The following is a 26638-nucleotide window of genomic DNA, read 5'->3' as shown; positions in this document are numbered from 1 at the left end:
CAAGTCATCTGCTCACGACGCCTCACTAGGCAGCAGCAGCTGTGCAGACCCAGAGCATTTGCCTCCATCTTTGCTCTGGCTTGTCAGTCCCAATGCAGAGGGCACCAGCCAGGGACAAGGCCCCCATGGCCCCAGCCTGCATGTGCTGCGTTCCATGCCCTACATGCCAAGCAGGGGAGTGAAGTGTTAATGAGGCTGTCAGACTCCCCCAGGCTGGGCCAGGGGATGGGCTGGGGTCACTCGCAGGTCACAGGTGGGGAACGTTTTCATAAATGTCACTGTCGGGTAGGGATTTCCCTTCTGGAGCCCTCGCTCCTGCGGCTGACTCCCAGGTGGGCTTGGGGTCCGGAAACACAGAGTAGCTGACATAGTATTCCTCCTGGAGAGGGCACATGGACAGTGAGTGCGGGGACAGAGGCAGACAAAGGCCAGAGAGAGTAGCAGGGAGGGAGCAGCAGAACTGGGGAGGGGGAGGTGTTGCACTTACGTTGTCCCTTGGCAGAGTTCCCTTGGGTTTATCTGCAAGAGGAACAGGAAGGGATCAGGACTAGGCATTAACGTTCACCCCTTGAGCCCCCATCACCAGCAGCCCAGCTCCTCAGTGACCAGCCCCAGCTATGGGACGGGTGTGAGACACAAAACAGGTGCTCAGATCCCAGCCTGGGGAGTTACATCCCCCAACATAAATGCTAATCAGGGTGAATCTGTTCAAGATGTCAGAGCCCTGCACTGCCAGCCCACCGCCTGCTTCTGGAACCAAGTTCTGAGCAAGCTTTGAAGGGTCTTAAAAGCCGAGGTCACTTTTCCCATCCTTCCCATCCATCCAGTGGTTCACAGTCATGCTGGAAGGGCATAACGAGTGGAGTCCCGCAGGGATCAGTTCTGGGTCTGGTTCTGTTCCATATCTTCATCAGTGATTTAGATAATGGCATAGAGAGTACACTTATAAAGTTTGCGGATGATACCAAGCTGGGAGGGGTTGCAAGTGCTTTGGAGGACAGGATTAAGATTCAAAATGATCTAGACAAACTGGAGAAATGGACTGAAGTAAATAGCATGAAATTCAACAAGGACAAATGCAAAGTACTCCACTTAGGAAGGAACAATCAGTTGCACACATACAAAATGGGAAATGACTGCCTAGGAAGGAGTACTGCGGAAAGGGATCTGGGGGTCATAGTGAGCCACAAGCTAAATATGAGTCAACAGTGTAACACTGCTGCAAAAAAAGTGAACAACATTCTGGGATGTATTAGCAGTAGTGTTGTAAGCAAGACACGAGAAGTAATTCTTCCGCTCTACTCCACGCTGATTAGGCCTCAATTGGAGTATTGTGTCCAGTTCTGGGCGCCACATTTCAGGAAAGATGTGGACAAACTGGAGAGTCCTGAAAAGAGCAACTAAAATGATTAAAGGTCTAGAAAACATGACCTATAAGGGAAGATTGAAAAAATTGGGTTTGTTTAGTCTGGAAAAGAGAAGACAGAGAGGGAATATGATAACAGTTTTCAAGTATGTAAAAGGTTATTACAAGGAGGAGGGAGAAAAAATGTTTTTCTTAAGATCTGAGGATAGGACAAGAAGGAATGGGCTTAAATTGCACCAAGGGTGGTTGCCTGTGGGCCTGGCTTCAGTCTAATCAAATACAGTGGGAGGTGTCAGCCATCTTTATTAAGGGCTTAAATTGCAGCACAGGAGGTTTAGGTTGGACATTAGGAAAAACTTCCTAACTGTCAGGGTGGTTAAGCACTGGAATAAATTGCCTAGGAAGGTTGTGAAATCTCCATCATTGGAGATTTTTAAGAGCAGGTTAGACAAACCCCTGTCAGGGATGGTCTAGATCAGGGGTTCTCAAACTGGGGGTTGGGACCCCTCAGGGGGTTGCGAGGTTATTACATGGGGGGGTCGTGAGCTGTCAACCTCCATCCCAAATCCCATTTTGCCTCCAGCATTTATAATGGTGTTAAATATATTAAAAAGTGTTTTTAATTTATAAGAGGAGTCGCACTCAGGGGCTTGCTATGTGAAAGGGGTCACCAGTACAAAAAAGTTTGAGAGACACTGGTCTAGATAATCATAGAAAAGAATCATAGTATATCAGGGTTGGAAGGGACCTCAGGAGGTTATCTAGCCCAACCCCCTGCTCAAAGCAGGACCAATCCCCAACTAAATCATCCCAGCCAGGGCTTTGTCAAGCCTGACCTTAAAAACCTCTAAGGAAGGAGATTCCACCATCTCCCTAAGTAACCCATTCCAGTGCTTCACCACCCTCCTAGTGAAAAAGTTTTTCCTAATATCCAACCTAAACCTCCCCCACTGCAACTTGAGACCATTACTCCTTGTTCTGTCATCTGGTACCACTGAGAACAGTCTAGATCCATCCTCTTTGGAACCCCCTTTCAAGTAGTTGAAAGTAGCTATCAAATCCCCCCTTATTCTTCTCTTCTGCAGACTAAATAATCCCAGTTCCCACAGCCTCTCCTCATAACTCATGTGCTCCAGCCCCCTAATCATTTTTGTTACCCTACGCTGGACTCTTTCCAATTTTTCCACATCCTTCTTGTAGTGTGGGGCCCAAAACTGGACACAGTACTCCAGATGAGGCCTCACCAATGTCGAATAGAGGGGAATGATCACGTCCCTCCATCTGCTGGCAATGCCCCTACTTATACAGCAATGCCCCTACTTATAATACTCAGTCCTGCCATGAGTGCAGAGGACTGGACTAGATGACCTCTCGAGGTCCCTTCCAGTTCTATGATTCTATTCCTCATGTTTGTGTTTGCCTCGGTGCTTCTGGACTCTGATGGGGAATGGAGACACAAGAGCCAAAATGCCAAGGGAAACACCATTCCCACAGTATTCCAGGCCGGAGCCGGATGCCAGAAGAGCCAGAAACCTCAGTAGAAATTTCCACCCAAGAGATTCAGAAAAGCATCCCAATTCCAACCCATGAGATTCACCCAGCTCAGTATTTCCTGCTGGTTTAAAGGGACATGTTCTACTTACAAATCACATTTATCTGCTGGTTTTGTAGTTATGACGTTATGAGTAATGCCTGAGATGACTGAACTTGTAAGAAGTTAGTGTAGAGAAAATACTTTTTCCCATTTTTTTTTGTTTATTTTGTCATTTGAAAGTGTGACACTCTGTCTACATGGGCTGCCCGCCCCCCCAGTGCCTGCTCCACACAGAGGACAAGAACCTACTACTGCTACCAGCTTATGGATTTATTCTTTTAGGTCAAATGGTAGAGGCCCATGCTTTTACTGCTAAAAGTCTCAGGTTCAAACTACACTGATGAGCCATGAATGGGGTTACTTGAACAGTAATTTCCTTGAACAATCAGTCAAGCACAGAAGAAAATGACTAAGTGAGCAGACCCCCTTTAACATCAACAGGGGAGCACAGAACCCCTCTTCCTTTCAACTCGGGATGCAATGTTTAAAGGGGGCTCTCCCCTAAAACAGAATTGTTTGAAATTAGTCAATTTAAAAAAATTCAAGTTGACAGTGTCCCTTTAAGTGACTCGGCTGTGGTATTCCCCCGCTTCCTGTCTCTCACTGTCCTGCCCTGTCGCTGTGCCATTTACACAGTTAGCACTACTCCCAAGAGGATGCGTTTCTAGGGTGGGTGGAGAGAAGTGATCTGTATGGGTGAAATACACCCTGTGTCGCCTGTTAGGTTGTAAATGCGACTTGGGGTGCCCAAGCCGTGTGTGGAGGGAATTCCTCTCTCACGCAGCACATCCCTGCTGATCATCTGCAAGCTGCATGGACGCTTTTCAAAGACGTCATAATAGAGGCCCAACTTAAATGTATACCCCAAATTAAAAAACACAGTAAAAGAACTAAAAAAGAGCCACCATGGCTTAACAACCATGTAAAAGAAGCAGTGAGAGATAAAAAGGCATCTTTTAAAAAGTGGAAGTCAAATCCTAGTGAGGTAAATAGAAAGGAACATAAACACTGTCTAATTAAGTGTAAAAATGTAATAAGAAAAGCCAAAGAGGAGTTTGAAGAACAGCTAGCCAAAAACTCAAAAAGTAATAACAAAATGTTTTTTAAGTACATCAGAAGCAGGAAGCCTGCTAAACAACCAGTGGGGCCCCTGGACTTTCGAGATAAAAAAGGAGCACTTAAAGACAATAAAGTTATTGTGGAGAAACTAAATGGATTCTTTGCTTCAGTCTTCATGGCTGAGGATGTTAGGGAGATTCCCAAACCTGAGCCAGCTTTTGTAGGTGACAAATCTGAGTAATTGTCACAGATTGAGGTGTCACTAGAGGAGATTTTGGAATTAATTGATAAACTTAACAGTAACAAGTCACGGGACCAGATGGCATTCATCCAAGAACTCAAATGTGAAGTTGCGGAACTATTAACTAAGGTTTGTAACCTGTCCTTTAAATCGGCTTCTGTACCCAATGACTGGAAGATAGCTAATGTAACGCCAATATTTAAAAAGGGCTCTGGAGGTGATCCCAGCAATTACAGACCAGTAAGTCTAAAGTCAGTACCGGGCAAATTAGTTGAAACAATAGTAAAGAATAAAATTGTCAGACACATAGAAGAACATAAATTGTTGGGCAAAAGTCAACATGGTTTCTGTAAAGGGAAATCGTGTCTTACTAATCTATTAGAGTTCTTTGAAGGGGTCAACAAACATGTGGACACGGGGATCCAGTGGACATAGTGTACTTAGATTTCCAGAAAGCCTTTGACAAGGTCCCTCACCAAAGGCTCTTACGTAAATTAAGGTGTCATGGGATAAGAGGGAAGGTCCTTTCATGGATTGAGAACTGGTTAAAAGACAGGGAACAAAGGATAGGAATAAATGGTAAATTCTCAGAATGGAGAGGGGTAACTAGTGGTGTTCCCCAAGGGTCAGTCCTAGGACCAATCCTATTCAACTTATTCATAAATGATCTGGAGAAAGGGGTAAAAAGTGAGGTGGCAAAGTTTGCAGATGATACTGAGCTGCTCAAGATGGTTAAGACCAAAGCAGACTGTGAAGAACTTCAAAAAGATCTCACAAAACTAAGTGATTGGGCAACAAAATGGCAAATGAAATTTAATGTGGATAAATGTAAAGTAATGCACATTGGAAGAAATAACCCCAACTATACATACAATATGATGGGGGCTAATTTAGCTACAAGAAATCAGGAAAAAGATCTTGGAGTCATCGTGGATAGTTCTCTGAAGACGTCCACGCAGTGTGCAGCGGCGGTCAAAAAAACAAACAGGATGTTAGGAATCATTAAAAAGGGGAGAAAAAATAAGACGGAGAGTATCTTATTGCCCTTATATAAATCCATGGTACGCCCACATCTTGAATACTGCGTACAGATGTGGTCTCCTCATCTCAAAAAAGATATACTGGCATTAGAAAAGGTTCAGAGAAGGCCAACTAAAATGATTAGGGGGTTGGAACAGGTCCCATATGAGGAGAGATTAAAGAGGCTAGGACTTTTCAGCTTGGAAAAGAGGAGACTAAGAGGGGATATGATAGAGGTATATAAAATCATGAGGGATGTAGAGAAAGTAAATAAGGAAAAGTTATTTACTTGTTCCCATAATACAAGAACTAGGGGCCACCAAATGAAATTAATGGGCAGCAGATTTAAAACAAATAAAAGGAAGTTCTTCACACAGCACATAGTCAACTTGTGGAACTCCTTGCCTGAGGAGGTTGTAAAGACTAGGACTATAACAGCGTTTAAAAGAGAACTGGGATAAATTCATGGAGGTTAAGTCCGTTAATGGATATTAGCCAGGATGGGTAAGGAATGGTGTCCCTAGCCTCTGTTTGTCAGAGGATGGAGATGGATAGCAGGAGAGAGATCATTTGATCATTGCCTGTTGGGTTCACTCCCTCTGGGGCACCTGGCATTCATTGGCCATTGTCGGTAGACAGGATACTGGGCTAGATGGACCTTTGGTCTAACCCAGTACGGCCGTTCTTATGTTATCTGCTGTGTTCATTCTGCCCCTGTGCACACACAGACAGAAATCAGTGGCACAATCTATACAACCAGATTCCAGGATTGTTTCTGTCACTCTAAAGCCTAGAGTGTCTGTTGAGTCAGAGTGAGACCACGGAAACAGCTACAAGCAGGAGCGAGCGCTCTTTGTTCTTTAGGATTTCACCAGGGTCAAATCACTGCGACTCTCAGTCTGTTACCATCCATTTTTCAGTTCTCAGCCACTTCAAGCTTTTTACACTTAATGGACCACACCGGTACGCCTGCAGGGGCTTTCACCAGGGACAAGTTAATTGGCCTGCAGAGTTGCAGAGCAAGTGAAGGAAACGTCAGTCGCATCTGCCTGTCTCATCCCCTACATCTCTATTACATCCTTTGTTGCCTCTTGAGGCAAGACACTGTTTTGTTCCACTCACCCCCACTGCTTTTCTTGATGTTGACAACTGTATACTCCACGTCTCCACTCTCCGGCTCCAGGGGACACACTGTGAAAACAAAGCCACATCTTTGGCCTTGTGCCCCTAGAGCAAGTGCCTGCGCTAGGCACCATCTGCTCTCCCTGCAGCTGCTGCAGTGTGCCTGCTGCCCATTCCCAGAGGGCGTCCCAGCAGCATGCCGACTTGCCACGTTTCACTGGGATCCGACCAGGCTACAGCAGGGCTGAGCGCTGACCACTGCCACCTGCAGCCTTTCAGTGCCAGGGTGGAGCCAGCTCCCTGACACGGCGCAAACCCTCCTCCCACCACAGCCCCACGCCAGGGATTGGGGGATAGGTACTCGGTGGGTGTTACGATTGGAAGGATGGCACTAGTGGGGATGTGCAAAGACTCAGAGCATGACCCAGCCCAGCCAGCATGGACACACTGAGCTGTTTGCACCCAAACGGGCTCAATACAAGGGGTTGGCTCAGTTCTCTAGCGCTGGGGTTCTCACTGCTCACTGGAAGGGGGGGCAGGGTCCCAGCTGGGAGGGATGGGGGTTCCGAAGGGTCCCGGTATGGAAATGGAGACCCCAGCCTGGGGAAGGCAGAGAACCCTGCTCTAGTGCGGACAAGGCCAACAAAGTCCTGGTATTAACCACACACTGGTATTAACCATGGCTCCCTCGGAACAACGGCCAGGGTCACAGAGCCATGTCTGACCCGTGCCTCCCAGCGAGGTCACAGACTGTGTGTGCACAATGGGACAACAACCGAGAGAGCAGCACAGCCACAGCGCCTGGGCAGCTCTCCACAACCTTGGGACCCAGCCCGTGCCTCGGGGGAGGGGCACCGCCTCCCCTCTCTGGTGTCGGCCACACGCAGGCCTCCAGCAACGTCACATCCCCTGAGCACAGGTTATTTCCCCTTACCATTGCCGTAAGATGGCTCTTCAGCATGGAGGCCCAAGCTCCCCGGTGGAGGCAGCCTCTGGCCAGGGGGTTCGTGCTGGGCTGGGAGCTGTGTGTCCCTGGGGATAGGAAGACACAGTGAGCACAGTGGAACCGGGCAGACATAGACCAGAGAGAGGAAGAGCCAGCACGAGATGGAGAAGGCAGGAAAACGCTGAGGGCCAGAGCTCGCACACACCGAGGGCAGGGCCAGGGGTGACAGGGCTAAGCGTAATGAGAATTCAGCCCTGAACATTTCCAGGGGAAGGGGGGAGGGGGAGAGGGGTCCTGCTGCTTTTGGGTCATGGGCCCTTCCCATCCCCTCACTAAATGTGACTGTTGTGTGAATCTAGTGTCAGAAATGCACCTGGCCCTCTGTGGCCACCCCCTTCCTGGCAGGCAAAACCCTGAATAAACCCCGCCCACTGAGCCACACCCCTTTCATAGAATCATAGAATATTAGGGTTGGAAGGGACCTCAGGAGGTCATCTAGTCCAACCCCCTGCTCAAAGCAGGACCAATCCCAACTAAATCATCCCAGCCAGGGCTTTGTCAAGCCGGGCCTTAAAAACCTCCAAGGAAGGAGACTCCACCACCTCCCTAGGCAATCTACCAGACCACATGTTGCTGCTGCCCACCCTGTGACGAAGGTTACTGCTGTAAGCTGAGAACAGTGGAGAGGCCAGGTAAATCTAAGAAGCCAGCTTCAGTAATGAAAAACTGGTTCTTACATCTCATAACGAGCAGGCGGTGAGCGTGCTGTCTTCCACCGCTGAACAAGTGGGGGCCCAAATATTCAGGAGCAACCTGTGACTTTGGTGTCTCCCCTTTTGCCTCAAGGTGAGTCAAGTTGGGTACAGAAATATCATAGAATCAGAAATGTCAGGCTGGAAGGGACCTTGAGAGGTCAAATCCAGTCCACTACCCTGAGGCAGGACCATGGAAACTTAGACCATCCCTGGCAGGTGTTTGTCCAACCTGTTCTTAAACCTCCCAGAGTTTAACTCCCCTTATGGATAGAAAAGTTTTCCTAGTATTTAAGCTAAATCTCTCTTGCTGCAGATTAAGTCCATTACATCTTGTTCTAACTTCCGTGGCCCTGGAGAACAATTGATCACTGTCCTCTTTATAACAGCCCTTAACATATATGAAGACTGATCTTTTCGGTCTTCTTTTCTCAAGCCTATACATGCCTCGTTTTTTCTAACCTTTCCTCATAGGCCAGGTTTTGTAAACCAGGGTTTATCATTTTTCTTGCTGTCCTCGGAACTCTCTCCAATTTGTCCGCATCTTTCTTAAAGCATGGCACTCAAAATTGGCCACAGTACTTCAGCTGAGGCCTCGCCAGTGCTGAGTAGAGCAGGACAGTTATCTCCCGTGTCTTGCATGCAACACTCCTGTTAATACCTCCCGGAATGACATTTGCCATTTTTGCAAGGCATCACACTGTTGACACATCCAATCTGTGATCCTCTACAACCCCCAGATGCTTTTCAGGAGTTCTACTGCCTAGCCAGTTATTCCCCAGCCCTGGAGCACCACAGAGTACCGCCCATGTTGGCCAAGATGGTCAGGGGTGCAACCCCGTGCTCTGGATGTCCCTAGCCTGGATGACAGGGGGTGGATCACTCAATAATTGCCCTGTTCTATTCATTCCCTCTGAAGCACCTGGCATTGGCCACTGTCAGAAGACAGGATATTGGGCTAGATGGGCCATTGGTCTGACCCAGTATGACGGTTCTTATGTTCTATTTCCTTCTTTGACAGAGTTACTGGCCTAGTGGAGGGGGTATCCACTAGGTCAGTAACTCTGTCAAAGAAGGAAATTAGGTTGGTATGGCATGACTTGTTCTTGACAAATCCACATTGGCTATGACTTATTACCCTTTTGTCTTCTAAGTGCTTACAGATTGGTTGTTCCAGTATCTTTCCAGGTATCGAAGTTAGACTGATAGGTTTATAATTCCCCGGGTTCTCTTTGCTCCCACTTTTAAAGGTAGGGACCATGTTTACCTTTCTCTGCTGCCCTGTCCCTTGTGTGTCCTTCTGCACCAGCACAGTGTGGCAGTAAAACGCTGCTGCTCTGATGTGATGGCACTTTACACCCACATTGCACTGGGATCAATGACCCACAAGGTGCAAGGCAAAGGAGAATCGGGCCCCAAAGCATTCAGGTGGACGTGCTATATAGAGTCAGCTCCAGAAAGCCCACATAGAACGGAGGGGAAGCAACCAGGAGGGCCAAGAGCTGAAATCAACGGGTCACTTAATGATTAAATCACGACCCATTTAAATCAAAGCAACACTGAACTCGTCCTTTTCCCCTGCCCCACACCCCAACATGCCTCCCCCCGTCTGTGCCCGACTCACCTCCCCTGGGCATTGAAAACCATTCCTTCTGCAAAGCAAGCGAGAAAAAGGTGCATTAATCTCTCCAGATGTGTCACCTTGGCCATCAGGTCTGGGTCGCTCTCAGGAGGAGTGAATGCAAGGGAGGGGGCATGGGTGATTCATTACAGGAGACGAGACACCAAATGTGACCGAAGGGATCAGCCTTTTCCCATTCAGGAGCCTCCAGGGCTAAAGCTGTGGGATGGATTTGGCAAAAGAGCTAAATTATAGTAGAGCAAGCGTGGGGACAAAGGTCTAGAATTCATGGTGTGAATTTGGCAGGACGTTGGAATCCGCCCTGGCTCCGACCAGTTCAAGCTCCCTTTCCCCAGGAGCGGTTGCATGGCTGAGGCTCCCAGAGACACTCGGAAACGGCCATGAGTTTCCAAGCACCCGATGGATTGTGATAGCCGCACGCTGTGGAAGGAGCCACACACCTGCTTTCTTCCAGCACTTGAAGTAGAACACCAGAGCCGCAGTGACACCCATCAGGATCAGGAACAGGAAGGAGACAGTCGCAGGCACAACCACCCGGGAGCTCGCGTGCTCTGGAGAAGACAAAGGGAACATGCCCAGATAAACACACTGCTCCTGGAGAGGAGACTTCCCGCCAGAAACCAACTGAGCCTGTTGAACCACACCTCTGTCAGTGACCACAGGGCGCAGGACCCAGTCCAATGGGTCAGGCCTCAGACTGGGAGCCAGGGCACTTGAGTTCTCCCTCTGATTCACTGTGTGGCCTTGGGCAGGTCCTGTCCCCGCTCTGTGCCTCAGTTTCCCCATCTATACAAATCATAGATTTCAAAGCCAGATGGGGCCTCTGTGATCGAGCCTGACTTCCTGTACAGCACAGGCCCTTGAAATAATTCCCATTTGAACTAGAGCATGGGGCCAGTGACCCTGATCTGCTCTTTGGGATCTAGCAATGAGGAGCTCTGTTCTGGTCACTATTGAAAGGATCAATAGAGAGAACGGGCCACCACCAGCATCAGAGCCCTTTGATTTCTGGGTAAGGACTATGGTGCAGGAGGCTCACATTTTAATCTCTAACTCTGTAGCTTTGATTCTGGGTCAGATCCAAACCCAGCTTCCATTCCAGCGTGGCTGGAATCTCATGGGAACAGCTGATCTTGTGAGAGTTTCACAGCCTGTGTCCAAAGCTGCACAAGGCGAGCCCACCTGGTTTTGGTGTCACTGTGATGGCCACCATCTTGGCCGACACACCAGGGGTTGGTCTGGGGACCTCCAGAGCTGAGAGCAGGAGCTGCTACAGCTTGAGCCAAGCCTCTCTAGGAGGGGCTTTACCGGACCCAGCTCCTCTGTGGATCAGGCCCAGAAGGGACATGTAACACACGCTGGCCAGGGGGTTACCCATGGACATCCCATCCCGATGGGGTCTGGAATCTGAATTCTGAACCTGAATGTGAACTGGACCTGAGTCTAGATCCCAGCCTGGCCTCTCCCTCCACTGTCCCTGAGCCAAGCCCTGCAGGTACCTATCACGGCGATGGTCAGGATCTCACTGGGGGCCTGGAAGACTCTCTGGGGGCTGAGCTGGTTGCTGGCAATGCACTGGTAATTCCCTCCATGGCCCAGCTGCACAGACCCGAAATACAGGGTGTTCCCCACAGCCGTGGGCGGGCCGAGCCCCGAGATTGCAGCCAGCTCCTGGGCGTTGTGAAGCCACTTGAACAGGGGGGCGGTGCCGGACTCCACCGAGCAGCTGAGATTCAGGCTTTCTCCAGCCATGACCTCTGGCCCCATGCGATCTGCGGCAATGGTGGCCCCGGACACAGGCACTGCAAGCACAAGGGAGACAGCCTGAGAGCAGGGTCGGGGGTGGAGAGATTCTCCATCACAGACACACCAGAAAGGGGTAACCCAGGCTGGGCCACGCAATAGAGAACAGGCTCCAGAGGTAGCGATGTCTGGACCTTGTTTACCCAAGGGAGCTCCCTTACCACGATGGGAGGGTCGAGGGCAGAGTCCCACAGCCCAGTCAGCGGCGTGGGGTCCATCCTGCCCACCACACAGAAGCACCAGGGACAGAGAACGGAGGAGCCCCTACATGTGGGAGTCAGGATGCTGCCATGTCCCGCTCCTCACAGTCACCACCGCAGCTCGTCCCACCATCATCCCGGTCTACACACAGAGATCCTGCCCCGTCCGACCCCACCCCACCCCGAGGGAGTGCGTGGAGCCAGCATACCGAGCACAGAGAGGTGGAAGGGGTTGCTGTGCTGGGGGCCGCTGGCCATGCCATTATCAGCCTCGCAGGAGTAGGTCCCAGAATCCCGCTCAGATGTCACATTCAGGGCGAGGGATCCTGGCCCTCGGGAACTGACCGTCCTGTTCCCCAGAGCAGCCCCCTCGTGATGAAACTGATAGAGGATGGGGGCTGAGCCACGGGGCGACTCGCACCGGATCTCCACCACGTCCCCGATGGTGGCCCAGGCGCCGGCCGCGTTGACGGTCAGGCGAGGCGGGGACACTGGAACTGACAGAAAATCGGGGCAGGTCAGGGCTCAGCCTGTACCCCAGGGAGCTGAGAGGAGGGGCAGGGAATTCACTAGGATTAGGAGCTCTCTGGGCGAGAGTGTCTCCTGGCTCTGTCGGTGTAATGCCCAGCACCGTGGGCCGGGTCCCTGGCTGGGCTCCTTGGCGCTGCCCTGTACAGATATCAGGTCATTCGAAGGGAAGGACCATCGTGTTCTGGACCTGGCGCGTCAGCCCATTTACCCCTCGTGTCATTGAGGCAGCAGGCTGCTCTAGGGTTGCCAACTTTCTAATTGCACAAAACCGAACACTCTAGCCCTGCCCCTTCCCCGAGGCCACATCCCCTGCCCCTCACTCACTACATTCCTCCTCCCTCGGTGGCTCACTCTCCCACACCCTTTCACTGGGCTGGGGTAGGGTGTTGGGGTGCGGGAGGGGGTGAGGGCTCCATCTGGGGGTGCAGGCTCTGGGATGGGGCTGGGGATGAGGGGTTTGGGGTGCAGGAGGGGGCTCCAGACTGGGGGGTGGGGCAGAGGGGTTCAGGGTGTGGGAGGGGGCTCTGGGTTGGGGCAGGGGGTTGGGGTGCAGGAGATTGTGAGGCCTCCATATGGGGATGCGGGATCTGGGGTGGAGCTGGGGATGAGACTACGTGGCTCTGGGAAGAAGGATAAAGGAGTTTGAGGCACAAGTGGTGTTCTTGTCCATCCTCCCTGTGGAAGGAAAAGGCCCGGGTAGAGACCGTCGAATCGTGGAAGTCAACGAATGGCTACGCAGGTGGTGTCTGAGAAAAGGCTTTGGATTCTTTGACCGTGGGATGGTGTTCCAAGAAGAAGGATTGCTAGGCAGAGACGGGCTTCACCTAACAAAGAGAGGGAAGAGCATCTTCGCAAGCAGGCTGGCTAACCTAGTGAGGAGGGTTTTAAACTAGGTTCACCGGGGGAAGGAGACCAAAGCCCTGAGGTAAGTGGGAAAGTAGGATACCAGGAGGAAGCACGAGCAGAAGAGCGCAAGAGGGGAGGACTCCTGCCTCATACTGAGAAAGCAGGACAATCAGCAAGTTAGCTTAAGTGCCTATACACAAATGCAAGAAGCCTGGGAAACAAGCAGGGAGAACTGGAAGTCCTGGCACAGTCAAGGAACTATGATGTGATTGAAATAACAGAGACTTGAAAATTATTTCAAATTTGGTGACAATATATACCTCCAGACCAGTGGCACCGCTATGGGCACCCGCATGGCCCCACAATATGCCAACATCTTTATGGCTGACCTGGAACAACGCTTCCTCAGCTCTCGTCCACTCACACCCCTTCTCTACCTACGCTACATTGATGACATCTTCATCATCTGGACCCATGGGAAGGAGACCCTGGAAGAATTCCACCATGATTTCAACAGCTTCCACCCCACCATCAACCTCAGCCTGGACCAATCTACACGGGAGGTCCACTTCCTGGACACCACAGTACAAATAAGCAATGGCCATGTTAACACCACCCTATACTGAAAACCCACCGACCGCTATGCCTACCTTCATGCCTCCAGCTTCCACCTCGGACACACCACACGATCCATCGTCTACAGCCAAGCACTGAGGTACAACCGCATCTGCTACAACCCCTCAGACAGAGACCAACACCTACAAGATCTTCACCAAGCATTCTCTAAACTACGATACCCACACAAGGAAATAAAGGAACAAATCAACAGAGCCAGACGTGTACCCAGAAGCCTCCTGCTACAAGACAGGCCCAAAAAAGAAACCAACAGAACTCCACTGGCCATCACCTACAGCCCTCAGCTTAAACCTCTCCAACGCATCATCAGTGATCTACAACCCATCCTGGACAATGATCCCTCACTTTCACAGACCTTGGGAGGAAGGCCAGTCCTCGCCCACAGACAACCCGCCAGCCTTAAGCATATTCTCACCAGCAACCACGCACCGCACCATAACAACTCTAACCCAGGAACCAACCCATGCAACAAACCTCAATGCCAACTCTGCCCACATATCTACACCAGCAGCACTATCACAGGACCTAACCAGATCAGCTACAACATCACCGGCTCATTCACCTGCACGTCCACCAATGTTATATATGCCATCATGTGCCAGCAATGCCCCTCTGCTATGTACATTGGCCAAACTGGACAGTCACTATGCAAGAGGATAAATGGACACAAGTCAGATATCAGGAATGGCAATATACAAAAACCTGTAGGAGAACACTTTAACCTCCCTGGCCACACAATAGCAGATGTTAAGGTAGCCATCTTACAGCAAAAAAACTTCAGGACCAGACTCCAAAGAGAAACTGCTGAGCTCCAGTTCATTTGCAAATTTGACACCATCAGATCAGGATTAAACAAAGACTGTGAATGGCTATCCAACTACAGAAGCAGTTTCTCCTCCCTTGGTGTTCACACCTCTACTGCTAGCAGAGCACCTCACCCTCGCTGATTGAACTAACCTCGTTATCTCCACACTGATTTATACCTGCCTCTGGAGATTTCCATTACTTGCATCTGAAGAAGTGAGGTTCTTACCCACGAAAGCTTATGCTCCCAATACTTCTGTTAGTCTTAAAGGTGCCACAGGACCCTCTGTTGCTTTTTACAGACTCAGACTAACACGGCTACCCCTCTGATACAGAGACTTGGTGGGATAACTCACATGACTGGAGTACTATGATGGATGGATATAAACTGTTCAGGAAGGACAGGCAGGGCAGAAAAGGTGGGGGAGTTGCATTGTATGTAAGAGAGGAGTATTGACTGCTCAGAGCTCCAGTATGAAACTGCAGAAAAACCTGAGAGTCTCTGGATTAAGTTTAGAAGTGTGAGCAACAAGGGTAATGTCATGGTGGGAATCTGCTATAGACCACCAGACCAGGGGGATGAGGTGGACGAGGCTTTCTTCAAGCAACTAGCAGAAGTTACTAGATCACAGGCCCTGGTTCTCATGGGGGACTTCAATCACCCCGATAGCTGCTGGGAGAGCAATACAGCGGTGCACAGACAATCCAGGAAGCTTTTGGAAAGTGTAGGGGACAATTTCCTGGTGCAAATGCTGGAGGAACCAACTAGGGGCCGAGCTCTTCTTGATCTGCTGCTCACAAACCGGGAAGAATTAGTAGGAGAAGCAAAAGTGGATGGGAACTTGGGAGGCAGTGACCATGAGATGGTCGAGTTCCGGATCCTGACCCAAGGAAGAAAGGAGAGCAGCAGAATACGGACCCTGGACTTCAGAAAAGCAGACTTTGACTCCCTCAGGGAACTGATGGGCAGGATCCCCTGGGAGAATAACATGAAGGGGAAAGAAGTCCAGGAGAGCTGGCTGTATTTTAAAGAATCCTCATTGAGGTTGCAGGAACAAACCATCCCGATGTGTAGAAAGAATAGTGACTATGGCAGGTGACCAGCTTGGATTAACAGTGAAATCCTTGCTGATCTTCAAGACAAAAAAGAAGCTTAGAAGAAGTGGAAGATTGGACAAAGGGATGTTAAGAGTAACAAGAAGGGTTTCTACAGGTATGTTAGCAACAAGAAGGTGGTCAAGGAAAGTGTGGGCACCTTACTGAATGAGGGAGGCAACCTAGTGACAGAGGACGTGGAGAAAGTTAATGTACTAAATGCTTTTTTTTGCCTTTGTCTTCATGAACAAGGTCAGCTCCCAGACAACTGCACTGGGCAGAACAAAAATGATTAGGGGGCTGGAGCACATGACTTATGAGGAGAGGCTGAAGGAACTGGGATTATTTAGTCTGCAGAAGAGAAGAATGAGGGGGGATTTGATAGCTGCTTTCAACTACCTGAAAGGGGGTTCCAAAGAGGATCGATCTAGACTGTTCTCAGTGGTACCAGATGATAGAACAAGAAGTAATGGTCTCAAGTTGAAGTGGGGGAGGTTTAGGTTGGATATTAGGAAAACTTTTTCACTAGGAGGGTGGTGAAGCACTGGAATGGGTTACCTAGGGAGGTGGTGGAATCCCCTTCCTTAGAGGTTTTTAAGGTCAGGCTTGACAAAGCCCTGGCTGGGATGATTTAGTTGGGGATTGGTCCTGCTTTGAGCAGGGGGTTGGACTAGATGACCTCCTGAGGTCCCTTCCAACCCTGATAATCTATGATTCTATGAGGGGTTTGGGGTGCAGGAGGTGGCTCCAGACTGGGGGGTGAGGCAGAGGGGTTCAGGGTGTGGGAGCGGGCTCTGGGTTGGGGCAGGGGTTTGGGGTGCAGGAGATTGTGAGGGCTCCATATGGGGGGGCGGGCTCTGGGACGGGGCTGGGGATGAGGGGTTCAGGGTGCAGGAGGAGGCTCCAGGCTGGGGCAGAGGAGTTCAGGGTGTGGGAGGGGGCTCTGGGGTGGGGCAGAGGGGTTCAGGGTGCAGGTTGAGGCAGGAGGTTGTGGTGCAGGGGGATGTGAGGGCTCCATCTGGGGGTGCAGATTCTGGGGTGGGGCCAGGGATGAGTGGTTTGGGGTGCAGGAGGGGGCTCCAGGTTTGGGGGGGCTCAGGACTGGGGCAGGGGGTTGGGGGTTGGGGCATGGGCTTCCCTCCGGCGGCTCCCAGTCAGCGGTGCAGCGGTGGGGGGAGGAGGGGGGGGGTAAGGCAGGCTTCCTGCCTGTCCTGATTCTGTGCTGTATCCAGGAAGCAGCCAGGACGTCCAGCTCCCAGGCGGAGGCATGGCAAGTGGCTCTGTGCGGTGCTCTCGCCCACAGGCACTGCCCCCACAGCTCCCATTGGCCGCGGTTCCTGGCCAATGGGAGTGCGGAGCTGGTGCTCGGGGCGGGGACAGCGTGCGGAGCCTAGTGCCCCTCCTGCCTAGGAGCCAGACCTGCTGGCGGGGGCAAAACGCAGAGCCAGGACAGTTAGGGAACCTGCCTTCGTGTCGCAGCACCTCCGACTGGACTTTTAACTGCCCAGTCGGAGGTGCTGACCAGAGCCGCCAGGGTCCCTTTTCAACCACGCGTTCTGGTCTAAAACCGGACGCCTGGCAACCCTAGGCTGCTCTGAGGCCCAGCTAGGCCCAGCCACCTCCCCAGCCAGCTGTGATCCCCCTGGGCACAAGCATACCCCACACCCACCAGGTTGGTGCTCTGGCCCCTCTAGTGGTGGCTGAGCCTGCTACAGCCGTGGCTGCCAAGCTGGGGCTTTCGACTCAGGCAGGAGAGGCTTGTACATTTAGAGCCCAATTCCCGGTTCTCCCGGTTGCCAGCAGCCCGCCCAAGGGCGCAGTGTAACATGCCCCATCTCTGCAGGGTGGGGAGGCTGGAAGTCGGCAGAGGTACCCCCCCGGGGTGCGTGTGACAGGCCTCTCTGCTCTGTGGGGGAGTTTGACAAATGCATTTCAACCAACTCCATTCACAGCCCCGCGCGCAGGCTACGTCCCTCCCTGGGGCTTCCAGCTGCTACAGCCATGGGCCTCGTCCCTCTCAGCAGGCCCAAGCCAGCAACAGTATCCCCCCAACATCCCCCTGCTGACCTTATGGCTAGGGAGAGTCTCTCAGGCCCACCCGGGCGGGGTAAAGCCCCTGTCACCACATCACTCAGCTGGGACCTGGCTCACCCTTCACGGCAACTTTCACCCTTGGGCTCGGTGCTGGGGCGTTGCCGTTGGAGGCCATGCAGTAATACTCCCCTGTGTCGGTCTCCGTGGCCGCGGAGATCTCATAGACCATCCTCTGAGAGCTCCGAGTCTCTGTTCTCAGAGCCTGATTGGAGTCCTCTCGGTGCCAGGAGAAGGTGATTGGCCCCGTGCCCATAGTCACAGAGCAGTTCAGCACCAGCCGCTCCCCTTCCGTCACCTGTCCCCTGAGGGGCTGGACCTCCAGGGAGACTCGGGACACCGGGATTCCTGTGGGAGAGGGGGACAAAGGAGGGCAGGACGTGCTGCGGTGACCCAAGGGATGGGCTCGGTGCCATCTGGACAGATCAGCACTTCTGTCCTGTGTGTAAGGGTAGGAGTCCTGTGTGTAGAGCATTGATTTGGGGAGGGGACAGAATGCAGGGCCCAGGCTCACAACACATGGATCATGGGTCCACATGAAGTGTGTGGTAAATCTGCTCAGGTTGGCAAAGGCTGGTGTATGTCCCCTTTCCATTGCTGAAGTGGTGAACCACTTAATAAATTCGCACTGCTTATCTTGAGCAGTGCGAGATGGTATATTCCTGAGGTACAAGACTGGGAGCTGGGGGGATTTGGCTGGTGCCTTTCTCTGTGTGATTCACAGAATATCAGGGTTGGAAGGGACCTCAGGAGGTTCTAGTCCAACCCCCTGCTCAAAGCAGGACCAATCCCAGCTAAATCATCCCAGCCAGGGCTTTGTCAAGCCGGGCCTTAAAAACCTCTAAGGATGGAGATTCCACCACCTCCCTAGGTAACCCATTCCAGTGCTTCACCACCCTCCTAGTGAAATAGTGTTTCCTAATATCCAACCGAGACCTCCCCCACTGCAACTTGAGACCATTGCTCCTTGTTCTGTCATCTGCCACCACTGAGAACAGCCGAGCTCCATCCTCTTTGGAACCCCCTTTCAGGTAGTTGAAAGCAGCTATCAAATCCCCCCTCACTCTTCTCTTCTGCAGACTAAATAACCCCAGTGGCTCTGGGAGCATTCATGCAATCTAGCTGGGTGGGAGGCTCCACATGCTGTTGTGCTGAGTGATCACAGCACCTGGAGGGGTTTGCTGCTTGTCACTAGCAAAGCATTGTGAGAGACAGCCCAGGCTGGAGAGTTAGGGGGCTCAGTGGTCCCACAGTCCCAGGCTGCACCCCGGGGATCCCGTCACAGTCAGAACCTGCAGCTGGGGGATCATCTGCCCTCATCGCAGGACCCAGCCTGGTCGCTGATAGTCAAATCGGCTTCAGCCCTGACAATTGAGGGTTAATCTGCCTGCCAAAAAACATGCCCAGATTCACTTTGCACCATCAGTCAGTCTAGGCTCTGCTGTGATCCTGCTCTCACTGTAGCAAGGGGAGTTTTTCCATTGACTCCAATGGGAGCAAAACCAGGCCCTTTATCTGGGTCAGTCCCACCTATCCCCTCAACTGGGTCAAAGTAGCAAATCAGAACAATCCAAGACAATGTCAACTGGCTCCTCTCCCTGAGGCCTCCAAGCCGTTGCTTTGGCATCAAGTTCTCTGCCAAGATTTCATTGTATCCAGGGCCAGATTCTCACACGAGCTCAGCCCCCAGCATCCCCCACCCTGGTCGGGTTCCCCCACGAGCTGACGTGCTGTGCTCTTTTGGCCCTGTGCGAGCAGAGCTGATTCAACTCCAGCCACCGTTCCGAAACTCTATTTTGCACTATGGAATTTATCAGGCTCAGAAGCCACAGGAAGCTCTGCATAGATTCCATGTGGTTTTCTTTCCATCCCAGGTAGGTGGGAACCTTCAGAACCTGCCCCCAGCATCCCTGCCCCAGACACTCACGTTTAACAGCAATCTTTAACTTGGGACTCTGTTTCCATACACTTGAAAACTGCACCTCACAATGGTAAGATCCTGAGTCTTGTAGCCCTGACACTGGGATGTGGTAGTCAGGGGAGCTCCAAGCTTCTCCCAAGGCCCTGCTGTCTTTGTAGAAGAATCTCTGAAGCAATGTGTCCGATTTCTGGGGGTTGAGCTGTGTGACACAACTCAGAGTCACCGGGCTTCCTTCTATGGGGTCACCTGAGTGTGCTGCCCTCAGCACTGGAGACGAAAACAACTCTAGAAGGAGATCAGAGATCAGACTTGGTCACCAGCAGTGTTCAGCGCCAGAGCCCAGGGTGGGCTTTGGAAACTAGTGCATTTCAGACTGCCAGACAGACAGGGATCTATCCCCTGCCCCATTCCCAATCTCTGCTCCCCATCCCTAAAATCTCCCATCACAATGAACCTGTTTCCCTGTGAGAGAACATTTCACTCTCATTTGGAGTCCTGATCCCCTGTAACAGCCTGCCATTGACTTCCTGTTGGTGTTTAAAACCTCTGACCACATCAGAACAGGCCTCCTTCGAGGGACCTTCTGCTGCTTTATCTCCCATTGTAGAATCATAGAATATCAGGGTTGGAAGGGACCTCAGGAGGTCATCTAGTCCAACCCCCTGCTCAAAGCAGGACCAATCCTCAGACAGATTTTTGCCCCAGATCCCTAAATGGCCCCCTCAAGGACTGAACTCACAACCCTGGGTTTAGCAGGCCAATGCTCAAACCACTGAGGGAGGCAGGTAGCAGGTGCCAGATGATCATTTGTGAGGCCATTATTAGGTCTCACAAATTATTATCATTGTCTTTCATTGTATTATCCAACCCCACTTGCTTTGCTCCATGTAGACGTACAGATATTAAAATATTTCTCAAACATACGTTGTTAGCAGCTACGGCTCTTGCTCCTTCTTTGCAGAGGTGGATTAGGGGTTTGTGGGGCCCTGGACCAGAACAAATGGGGCCCCTCCCCACCCCTTCCACCTGAAGTCTCCCTTCACACACCCCGGCACTCCTGCTGGGGAGCGGGGTTGGGGTGCTGGGGCTTCCCCTGCTACCCGGAAGGAGCACTGGGCGAGTTGGGGGAGCGGGCCAGGGTGTGGGGGCGCCCATTTTCCCCAGGGCCTCCCAATTGGCCCAGACTCCTGGGCATGGGCCCCGTTGGCCCAATGGCTAATCCGCCACTGATTCTCTGCCCTTCTGTCTGCAGCAAGTAAGATTGTCAACACTCACCCTTATGCATATTCCAAACCTTTAGCTTCCCCTCAGAGCTAAAGCCAATGAGAGTCAGTAGCCCCATCCCAACAGGTGGGACATCTTGTCTGGGGAGCATTCATTAGGCTAAAGTTAAAATACGCAGTTCCCAGGAAAGGAAGCTCTGATCTTTGATAAGGAATCTTCCAACCAAATCAAAGACTCCCATCATTCACTTGTGGCTAAGATTCCTATCTCTTTCAGTCTAGCTAAGGAAACCCCCTGCCAGGCGACTGACAGGAATAACTTCCTTTTCCCATGCAGAGTGCCCTATGTCTCCTATGCATGAACCAAGGGCCAGGGAGGAGGATAGAAGTTGTAGGAGTTAAACCAACTAGAGCCAACTGTCTGGGAGACCCAGAAAACTGAAGGTCAAATAGGGTAAACCCCGTTTCCCCAAGAAATCCAAACTACCCTGCCTTCACCTCCAGCCCCATTGCACATTTGTTTGCCTGATTTATCTCTGTGTGAATAATCTGTCTTGTTCCTCTGATGCAATGTCTCATGTCCTATGATAAGCCCTGGAAGACGTGAAGTGAAACGTATTAGATACAATCAAAGAATGTCTGGCCCGTGTCCATGGATTTAGAGGACTATAAGGGTATGTCTATACTTACACGCTGGTTCGGCGGCAGGCAATCGAACTTCTGGGTTCGATTTATCGCATCTTGTCTGGACGTGATAAATCGAACCCAGAAGTGCTCGCCGTCGACTCCGGTAATCCTGCTCGGCGAGAGGAGTACGCGGAGTCGACGGGGGAGCCTGCCCTGCCGCGTCTGGACCGTGGTAAGTTCGAACTAAGGTACGTCGACTTCAGCTACGTTATTCACGTAGCTGAAGTTGCGTATCTTAGTTCGAATTGGGGGGTTAGTGTAGACCAGGCCTAAGAGGTTGTTTGTTTCCTTTCTAATTGGTTGCTGCGCTCTAGAAGTGACAGCTATTGTATAGCACAAGCAAGAGACAGGAATGTTAAAAGATATAAGCATGTAAAAGGGGGGAGCCCAGTTCATAGTCCAGGCTAATACTGAAATACAATCCATGGAATGAATTAAACCTTCTGACTAATAGGAGCATCGAAGAGACAAGGTGGGGGAGGTAATATCTTTTATTGGCTCAACTTCTGTTGGTGAGAGAGACAAGCTTTCGTGCTTACACAGAGCTCTTCTTCAGGTCCGGGGAAGGTCCTCAGGCCTAGTCTACACTAGGAAATTAGGTGGGTATAACTGTGTCACTCAGGAGTGTGAAAAATCCATCCCGCTGAGCAACGCAGTTAAACCAACTTAATCCCCGGTGTAGAATAGGCTAGGCCAACGGGAGAATTCTAGCTACCGTCTCTTGGGGAGATGGATTACCTATGCCGATGGACAGGGCCGGCTCCAGGGTTTTGGCCGCCCCAAGCAGCCAAAAAAAAAAAAGCCGCAATCCCGATCGCAATCTGCGGCGGCAATTCGGCGGGAGGTCCTTTGCTCCCAGCGGGAGTGAGGGACCGTCCGCCGAATTGCCGCTGAATATCTGGACATGCCGCCCCTCTCCGCAGCGGCTGCCCCAAGCACCTGCTTGCCAGGCTGGTGCCTGGAGCCGGCCCTGCCGATGGAAGAACCCTGTCTGTTGGCATAGGTAGCGACTTCACTGAGGCGCTACAGCCTTGCAGGGGCAACGATGCCGTTGTGTCACTGTAGCAGTTTATGTGTAGACAACCCCTCGGAGTGTCACAGCTAAATACTAGGTGAGTTGGTGGGTCCTGGTCTGTAGGGAGCTGGCTTCTGATGATGAGCTTGAAGAGGCTGGAGCGTTATTTGAAGGCTGGAAGAGGTGGTTTGGGAAAGATTTCTTTCTAGAATCTTTCAGCTGCCCACAGGCCAGGACCCACCAGCCCAAAGCGGCACCAGACTCAGCTAGAAAAACAGGTGCAAAACCTGCAGACACAGCTCCACTGCTACAATGATCCACACCCCCCACAACACATCTGTCAAGATCCATGGGTCCTACACGTGCCTATCCCAACATGTGGTGCACCTCATCCAGCACACTGAATGCCCCAATAACAACTATGTGGGTGAAATGAGACAATCACTACACCAGGGGTGGGGAACCCTTTTTCTATCAGGGGCCATTGACCCACAGAAAAAATCAGTAGTGGGCCACACACAGACCCGCAGGGGAGCGCGGAGGCTTGGGGCTTCCCCTAGGCTCCGGGGTGGGGCTACAAATGAGGGGTTCAGGGTGTGGGAGGGGGCTCCAGGCTGGGGCAGGGGGTTGGGTGTGGGAGGAGGTTCGGGGTGGTGGCTCTGGGAAGGAGTTTGGATGTGGGAGGGGGCTCAGGGCTGGGGCAGGGAGTTCAGGGTGCGGGCTCCGGCCGTGCGGTGCTTACCTCAAGTGGCTCCCGGTCAGCGGTGCAGTGGGGCTAAGGCAGGCTCCCTGCCTGCCCTGTCTCTGCACTGCGGCTGGAAGCAGCTGGCATGTCCAGCCCGTAGGCAGAGGCATGGCCAGGCGGCTCTGCCCACAGGCGCCGCCCCTGCCCCCCGCCTGCAGTTCCCGGCCAATGGGAGCTGTAGAACCGGCGCTGGGGGTGAGGGCAGCACGCGGAGCTTCCCTGATCGCTCCTTCGCCTAGGAGCCACAGGGACATGCTGGCTGCTTCCAGGAGCTGTGTGTGTGTGTGGGGGGGAGCACTGAGGCTCAGGGCTTCTGGCCCACGTTGTGGAGACTTGCTGCAGGCCAGATGAAATTAAGCAGTGGGCCGGATCCAGCCCATGCACCGTAGGTTCCCCATCCCTGCACTACACTCTCAAATTAACTCACACAGAAACATTACAGAAGAAAAAAAAAAAAACCTATCACCTGTGGGCGAACACTTTTCACAGAACGATCACTGCCTATCTGACCTCTCGGTCCTTGTCCTCAAAGGAAACCTGCACAACACCTTCAAAAGATGAGTCTGGAAACTTCAATTCAGAACTTAGCTAGACACTAAAAATCATGGACCGATAGAGACACGGGATTTATGGCTTATTTCAAGAATCTACAACTCCCTAAACCCCCCCCCCAGTTTCCTCTCCCCTAAGTCTGGAGGGGGTGTTAACTGGCCACTTCCCCTTGAATGGTCCCTTGAAATGTGTTAACTCCTGATGCTAAACAATCGGTCCCACCTTGTATTTAGCTGTGACACGCTCAGTACCTTTCCCAGTCCTGGAGAAGAGCTCTGTGTGGCTCAAAAGCTTGTCTCTCTCACCAACAGAAGTTGGTCCAATAAAAGCAATTCTCTCCCCCACACTCCTTGTCTCTCTAATATCCTGGGACCAACAAGGCTACAACACTGCATAGGAGCATCCAAGAAATTTGTTATGTCCCAACACCATCTGCTGGATGGTGATGGAAGCAGCTGAAAACCAGAGAGCTGACATCTGAGTGCCCGTTTACCAGGGCCAAATAGAAATAAGGGGATATAACCTGTAACCACATGTGGACCTCAGAGCTTTGCTAAATCCCCATGTGGGAAAGACTCTCTCTGCCCCCCACATCATGGTCACAGCACGAAGCAGAGTTGACAGAACCTACCAATAAGCTGCTGAATCCAGACGTGTGACCCGACGCCCGGACCAGCTGGGTGGAAAGGACTCTCCCCTATGCCAGGGTCACCGAGGTCAGGAGAAGTGGTGAGATTTCATTTCAAAGATTGTGTTTCTCCTGCTATTCTTTAATATGACAAACTGCAGATTAGCTGGTTGAGTCTGCGTTCTTTAGTGAGCCCTCACTAACTAATGCCATACGTAGGGGTCTCTGACGTAAGCCCAGGCAAACTGGCCTAAGAGAGATTTAAAACAATACCTTTACACAATTGCTTTTGGTATTTTAAACTTGTCTCCTTCACACCAAACTATTTAAATAGCAGGGCCCACACGCTGAGCCTTAAAAGTGCCTTTGAGACAAGCGTATCCTTCCTCCTTGGAGAAATCCTGGAAGTGTGAGAAATGTATCAGAGGGACTAAAGAACCGATGAACGTAAATAAATGTAATAAGAAATTTCGGTGATCTGCACTCTTCCTCGGTACACCTGCTGAGCCTCAATACTAGTCTATCACAGTTGTAAGACTGTATTGGTGAATGGTGTGTTCAGTGCATGCCTAGAACACTGGTTGTGTGTACACTTGACTGGTGCCGTGTTAATAATAGACCGGAGTGGTCCGGAGTGAATTAATAAACTGTTGATTGGTTAAGAATAACCAAGTGACCTGATCTGAGAAACACTGTCCCAGGTAAAAGCTGACCTGAAAAGAACCTAGCATTAAAATGAGTAAGCAAACCGCTCATGGGGCTCTGTAGAAGGGGTTAACCTGTTTAGATTCCATTCCAATACTGGCTACAGCTCTTATCACATTGGCAAATCAAGTCTGTTAGATCTCAGCTTTAAAATTGAGCCAGCACCTCGGCACATTCCTAATATGGATCCATTTTACACTGTCGCCCGTCCCTGCCTGCTGTGCTGTAATGCTGCTGCTCCTACAGCTAGAGATAAAGGGCCCGATTCTGACCTCACTTACCCCTGGGGACGTCAGTTGTAGCAGCCAGTGCAGTTACGCCAATTTCAAAGCAAAGGGAGACCAGATTTAGGACTAAAGTCACTTGGCCAAATTATAACTTTCCTAATGGCATCTAGGTAAAGGCAAAGCCTTCCCCTCCAAGGAAGCTGGGGCAGGATGTCCGCTACTTATTGTGCGAAGAAAGAGGTGATGGGCTCAAGCAATAGTGACGGTGTCCTCTGCACCACATGACCTCGCACACACCGTACGTGCGAGGTCACGCCTTGCACCACTGACAGAAGATGCACCAGGGCTCAGCTCTGAGTATGTCCTGTGTGCTGGGACTGCCCCCTCACTCACAAAAATTCCTCACCTTGGACAGAAATAGACACCTTAGGAGAACTGACTTTAGTAACTATGACTTCAGTTCTCATTGATCCTGTGCAGTGATATCTGCCACTGTCACGTGTCTTTGCTTGTTTGATGAACAGCTCTGAGTTCACATGGGATGGTTCAACATTTGCTCCATCTCTGTAATAGCTTATCCCAGACACCTTTGCTCCCCTCCATCCGTAGCACCTCAGGCGCAGCGGGTCCCCTTCGAACATGGCATAGTAAGGGGCCTGGAGAATCAGCCAATCTGAAAGAGAGACACCGAGAGCCAATGGCACGTTTCCGCATGGCCCAACAGGGCCTGTGCCCAGGGGCCCCAGCCAGTTTGGGGCCCCCGGAAAAATCTCCCCCTGGCATGGCCATGGGGCTGGAGGAGCTCTTGCTGCCCGCCATGGCCCCAGGGCACAGAACTTCTCCAGTCTCAGGCCCGCGGGGGAAGGGACAGAGCTGGGCTGGGTGTAGAAGGGGGGCAGGGCCATGGGGGAAGGGCGGAATGGGATGGGGCCGTGGGCAGGGCCACAGGGGGAAGGGACAGAGCTGGGCTGGGTGTGGAACGGGGTCAGGGCCATGTGGGAAGGGGCAGAATGGGGTGGGGCCGTGGGCAGGGCTGCAGGTAGAAGGGGCGGGGCCACGGTTCTGGCACCTGGCTCCTCCCCCCACTTGCTCCAGCCAGGGCCCCAGGAGAGACTTTAGTCCGCCTCTGCCGAGAGCAGCAGCTCCAGGAGATCGCGGCACCAGGGAACTCAGTGCACTCGGTTCTG

At 51.7% G+C, this 26638-nt stretch overlaps 1 protein-coding gene across 1 annotated transcript in view; it reads right to left on the bottom strand.

Moving 5' to 3' along the window:
* Positions 1–247: 247 nt before the first annotated feature.
* Positions 248–26638, bottom strand: part of FCRL6 (Fc receptor like 6) — a 28850-nt gene continuing 2459 nt past the window's right edge. Inside the window, exons 4-13 of the mRNA XM_026658000.1 lie at positions 25858–26124; positions 19676–19954; positions 17809–18096; positions 11242–11544; positions 10183–10293; positions 9725–9752; positions 7337–7434; positions 6403–6471; positions 488–519; positions 248–379 (exon numbers count right to left, since the gene is read on the bottom strand). Of these exons, the coding sequence (XP_026513785.1) occupies positions 248–379; positions 488–519; positions 6403–6471; positions 7337–7434; positions 9725–9752; positions 10183–10293; positions 11242–11544; positions 17809–18096; positions 19676–19954; positions 25858–26124 (1607 nt within the window). The remainder of the gene's footprint in view (positions 380–487; positions 520–6402; positions 6472–7336; positions 7435–9724; positions 9753–10182; positions 10294–11241; positions 11545–17808; positions 18097–19675; positions 19955–25857; positions 26125–26638) is intronic.

The sequence above is a fragment of the Terrapene carolina genome, unplaced genomic scaffold, assembly GCF_002925995.2.
Source record: "Terrapene carolina triunguis isolate 2854851 unplaced genomic scaffold, T_m_triunguis-2.0 Scaffold378, whole genome shotgun sequence".
NCBI classification, from domain to species: Eukaryota; Metazoa; Chordata; order Testudines; family Emydidae; genus Terrapene; species Terrapene triunguis.
Note: the sequence above shows the minus strand (reverse complement) of the source record. Positions and strands in the feature narration are given on the sequence as shown.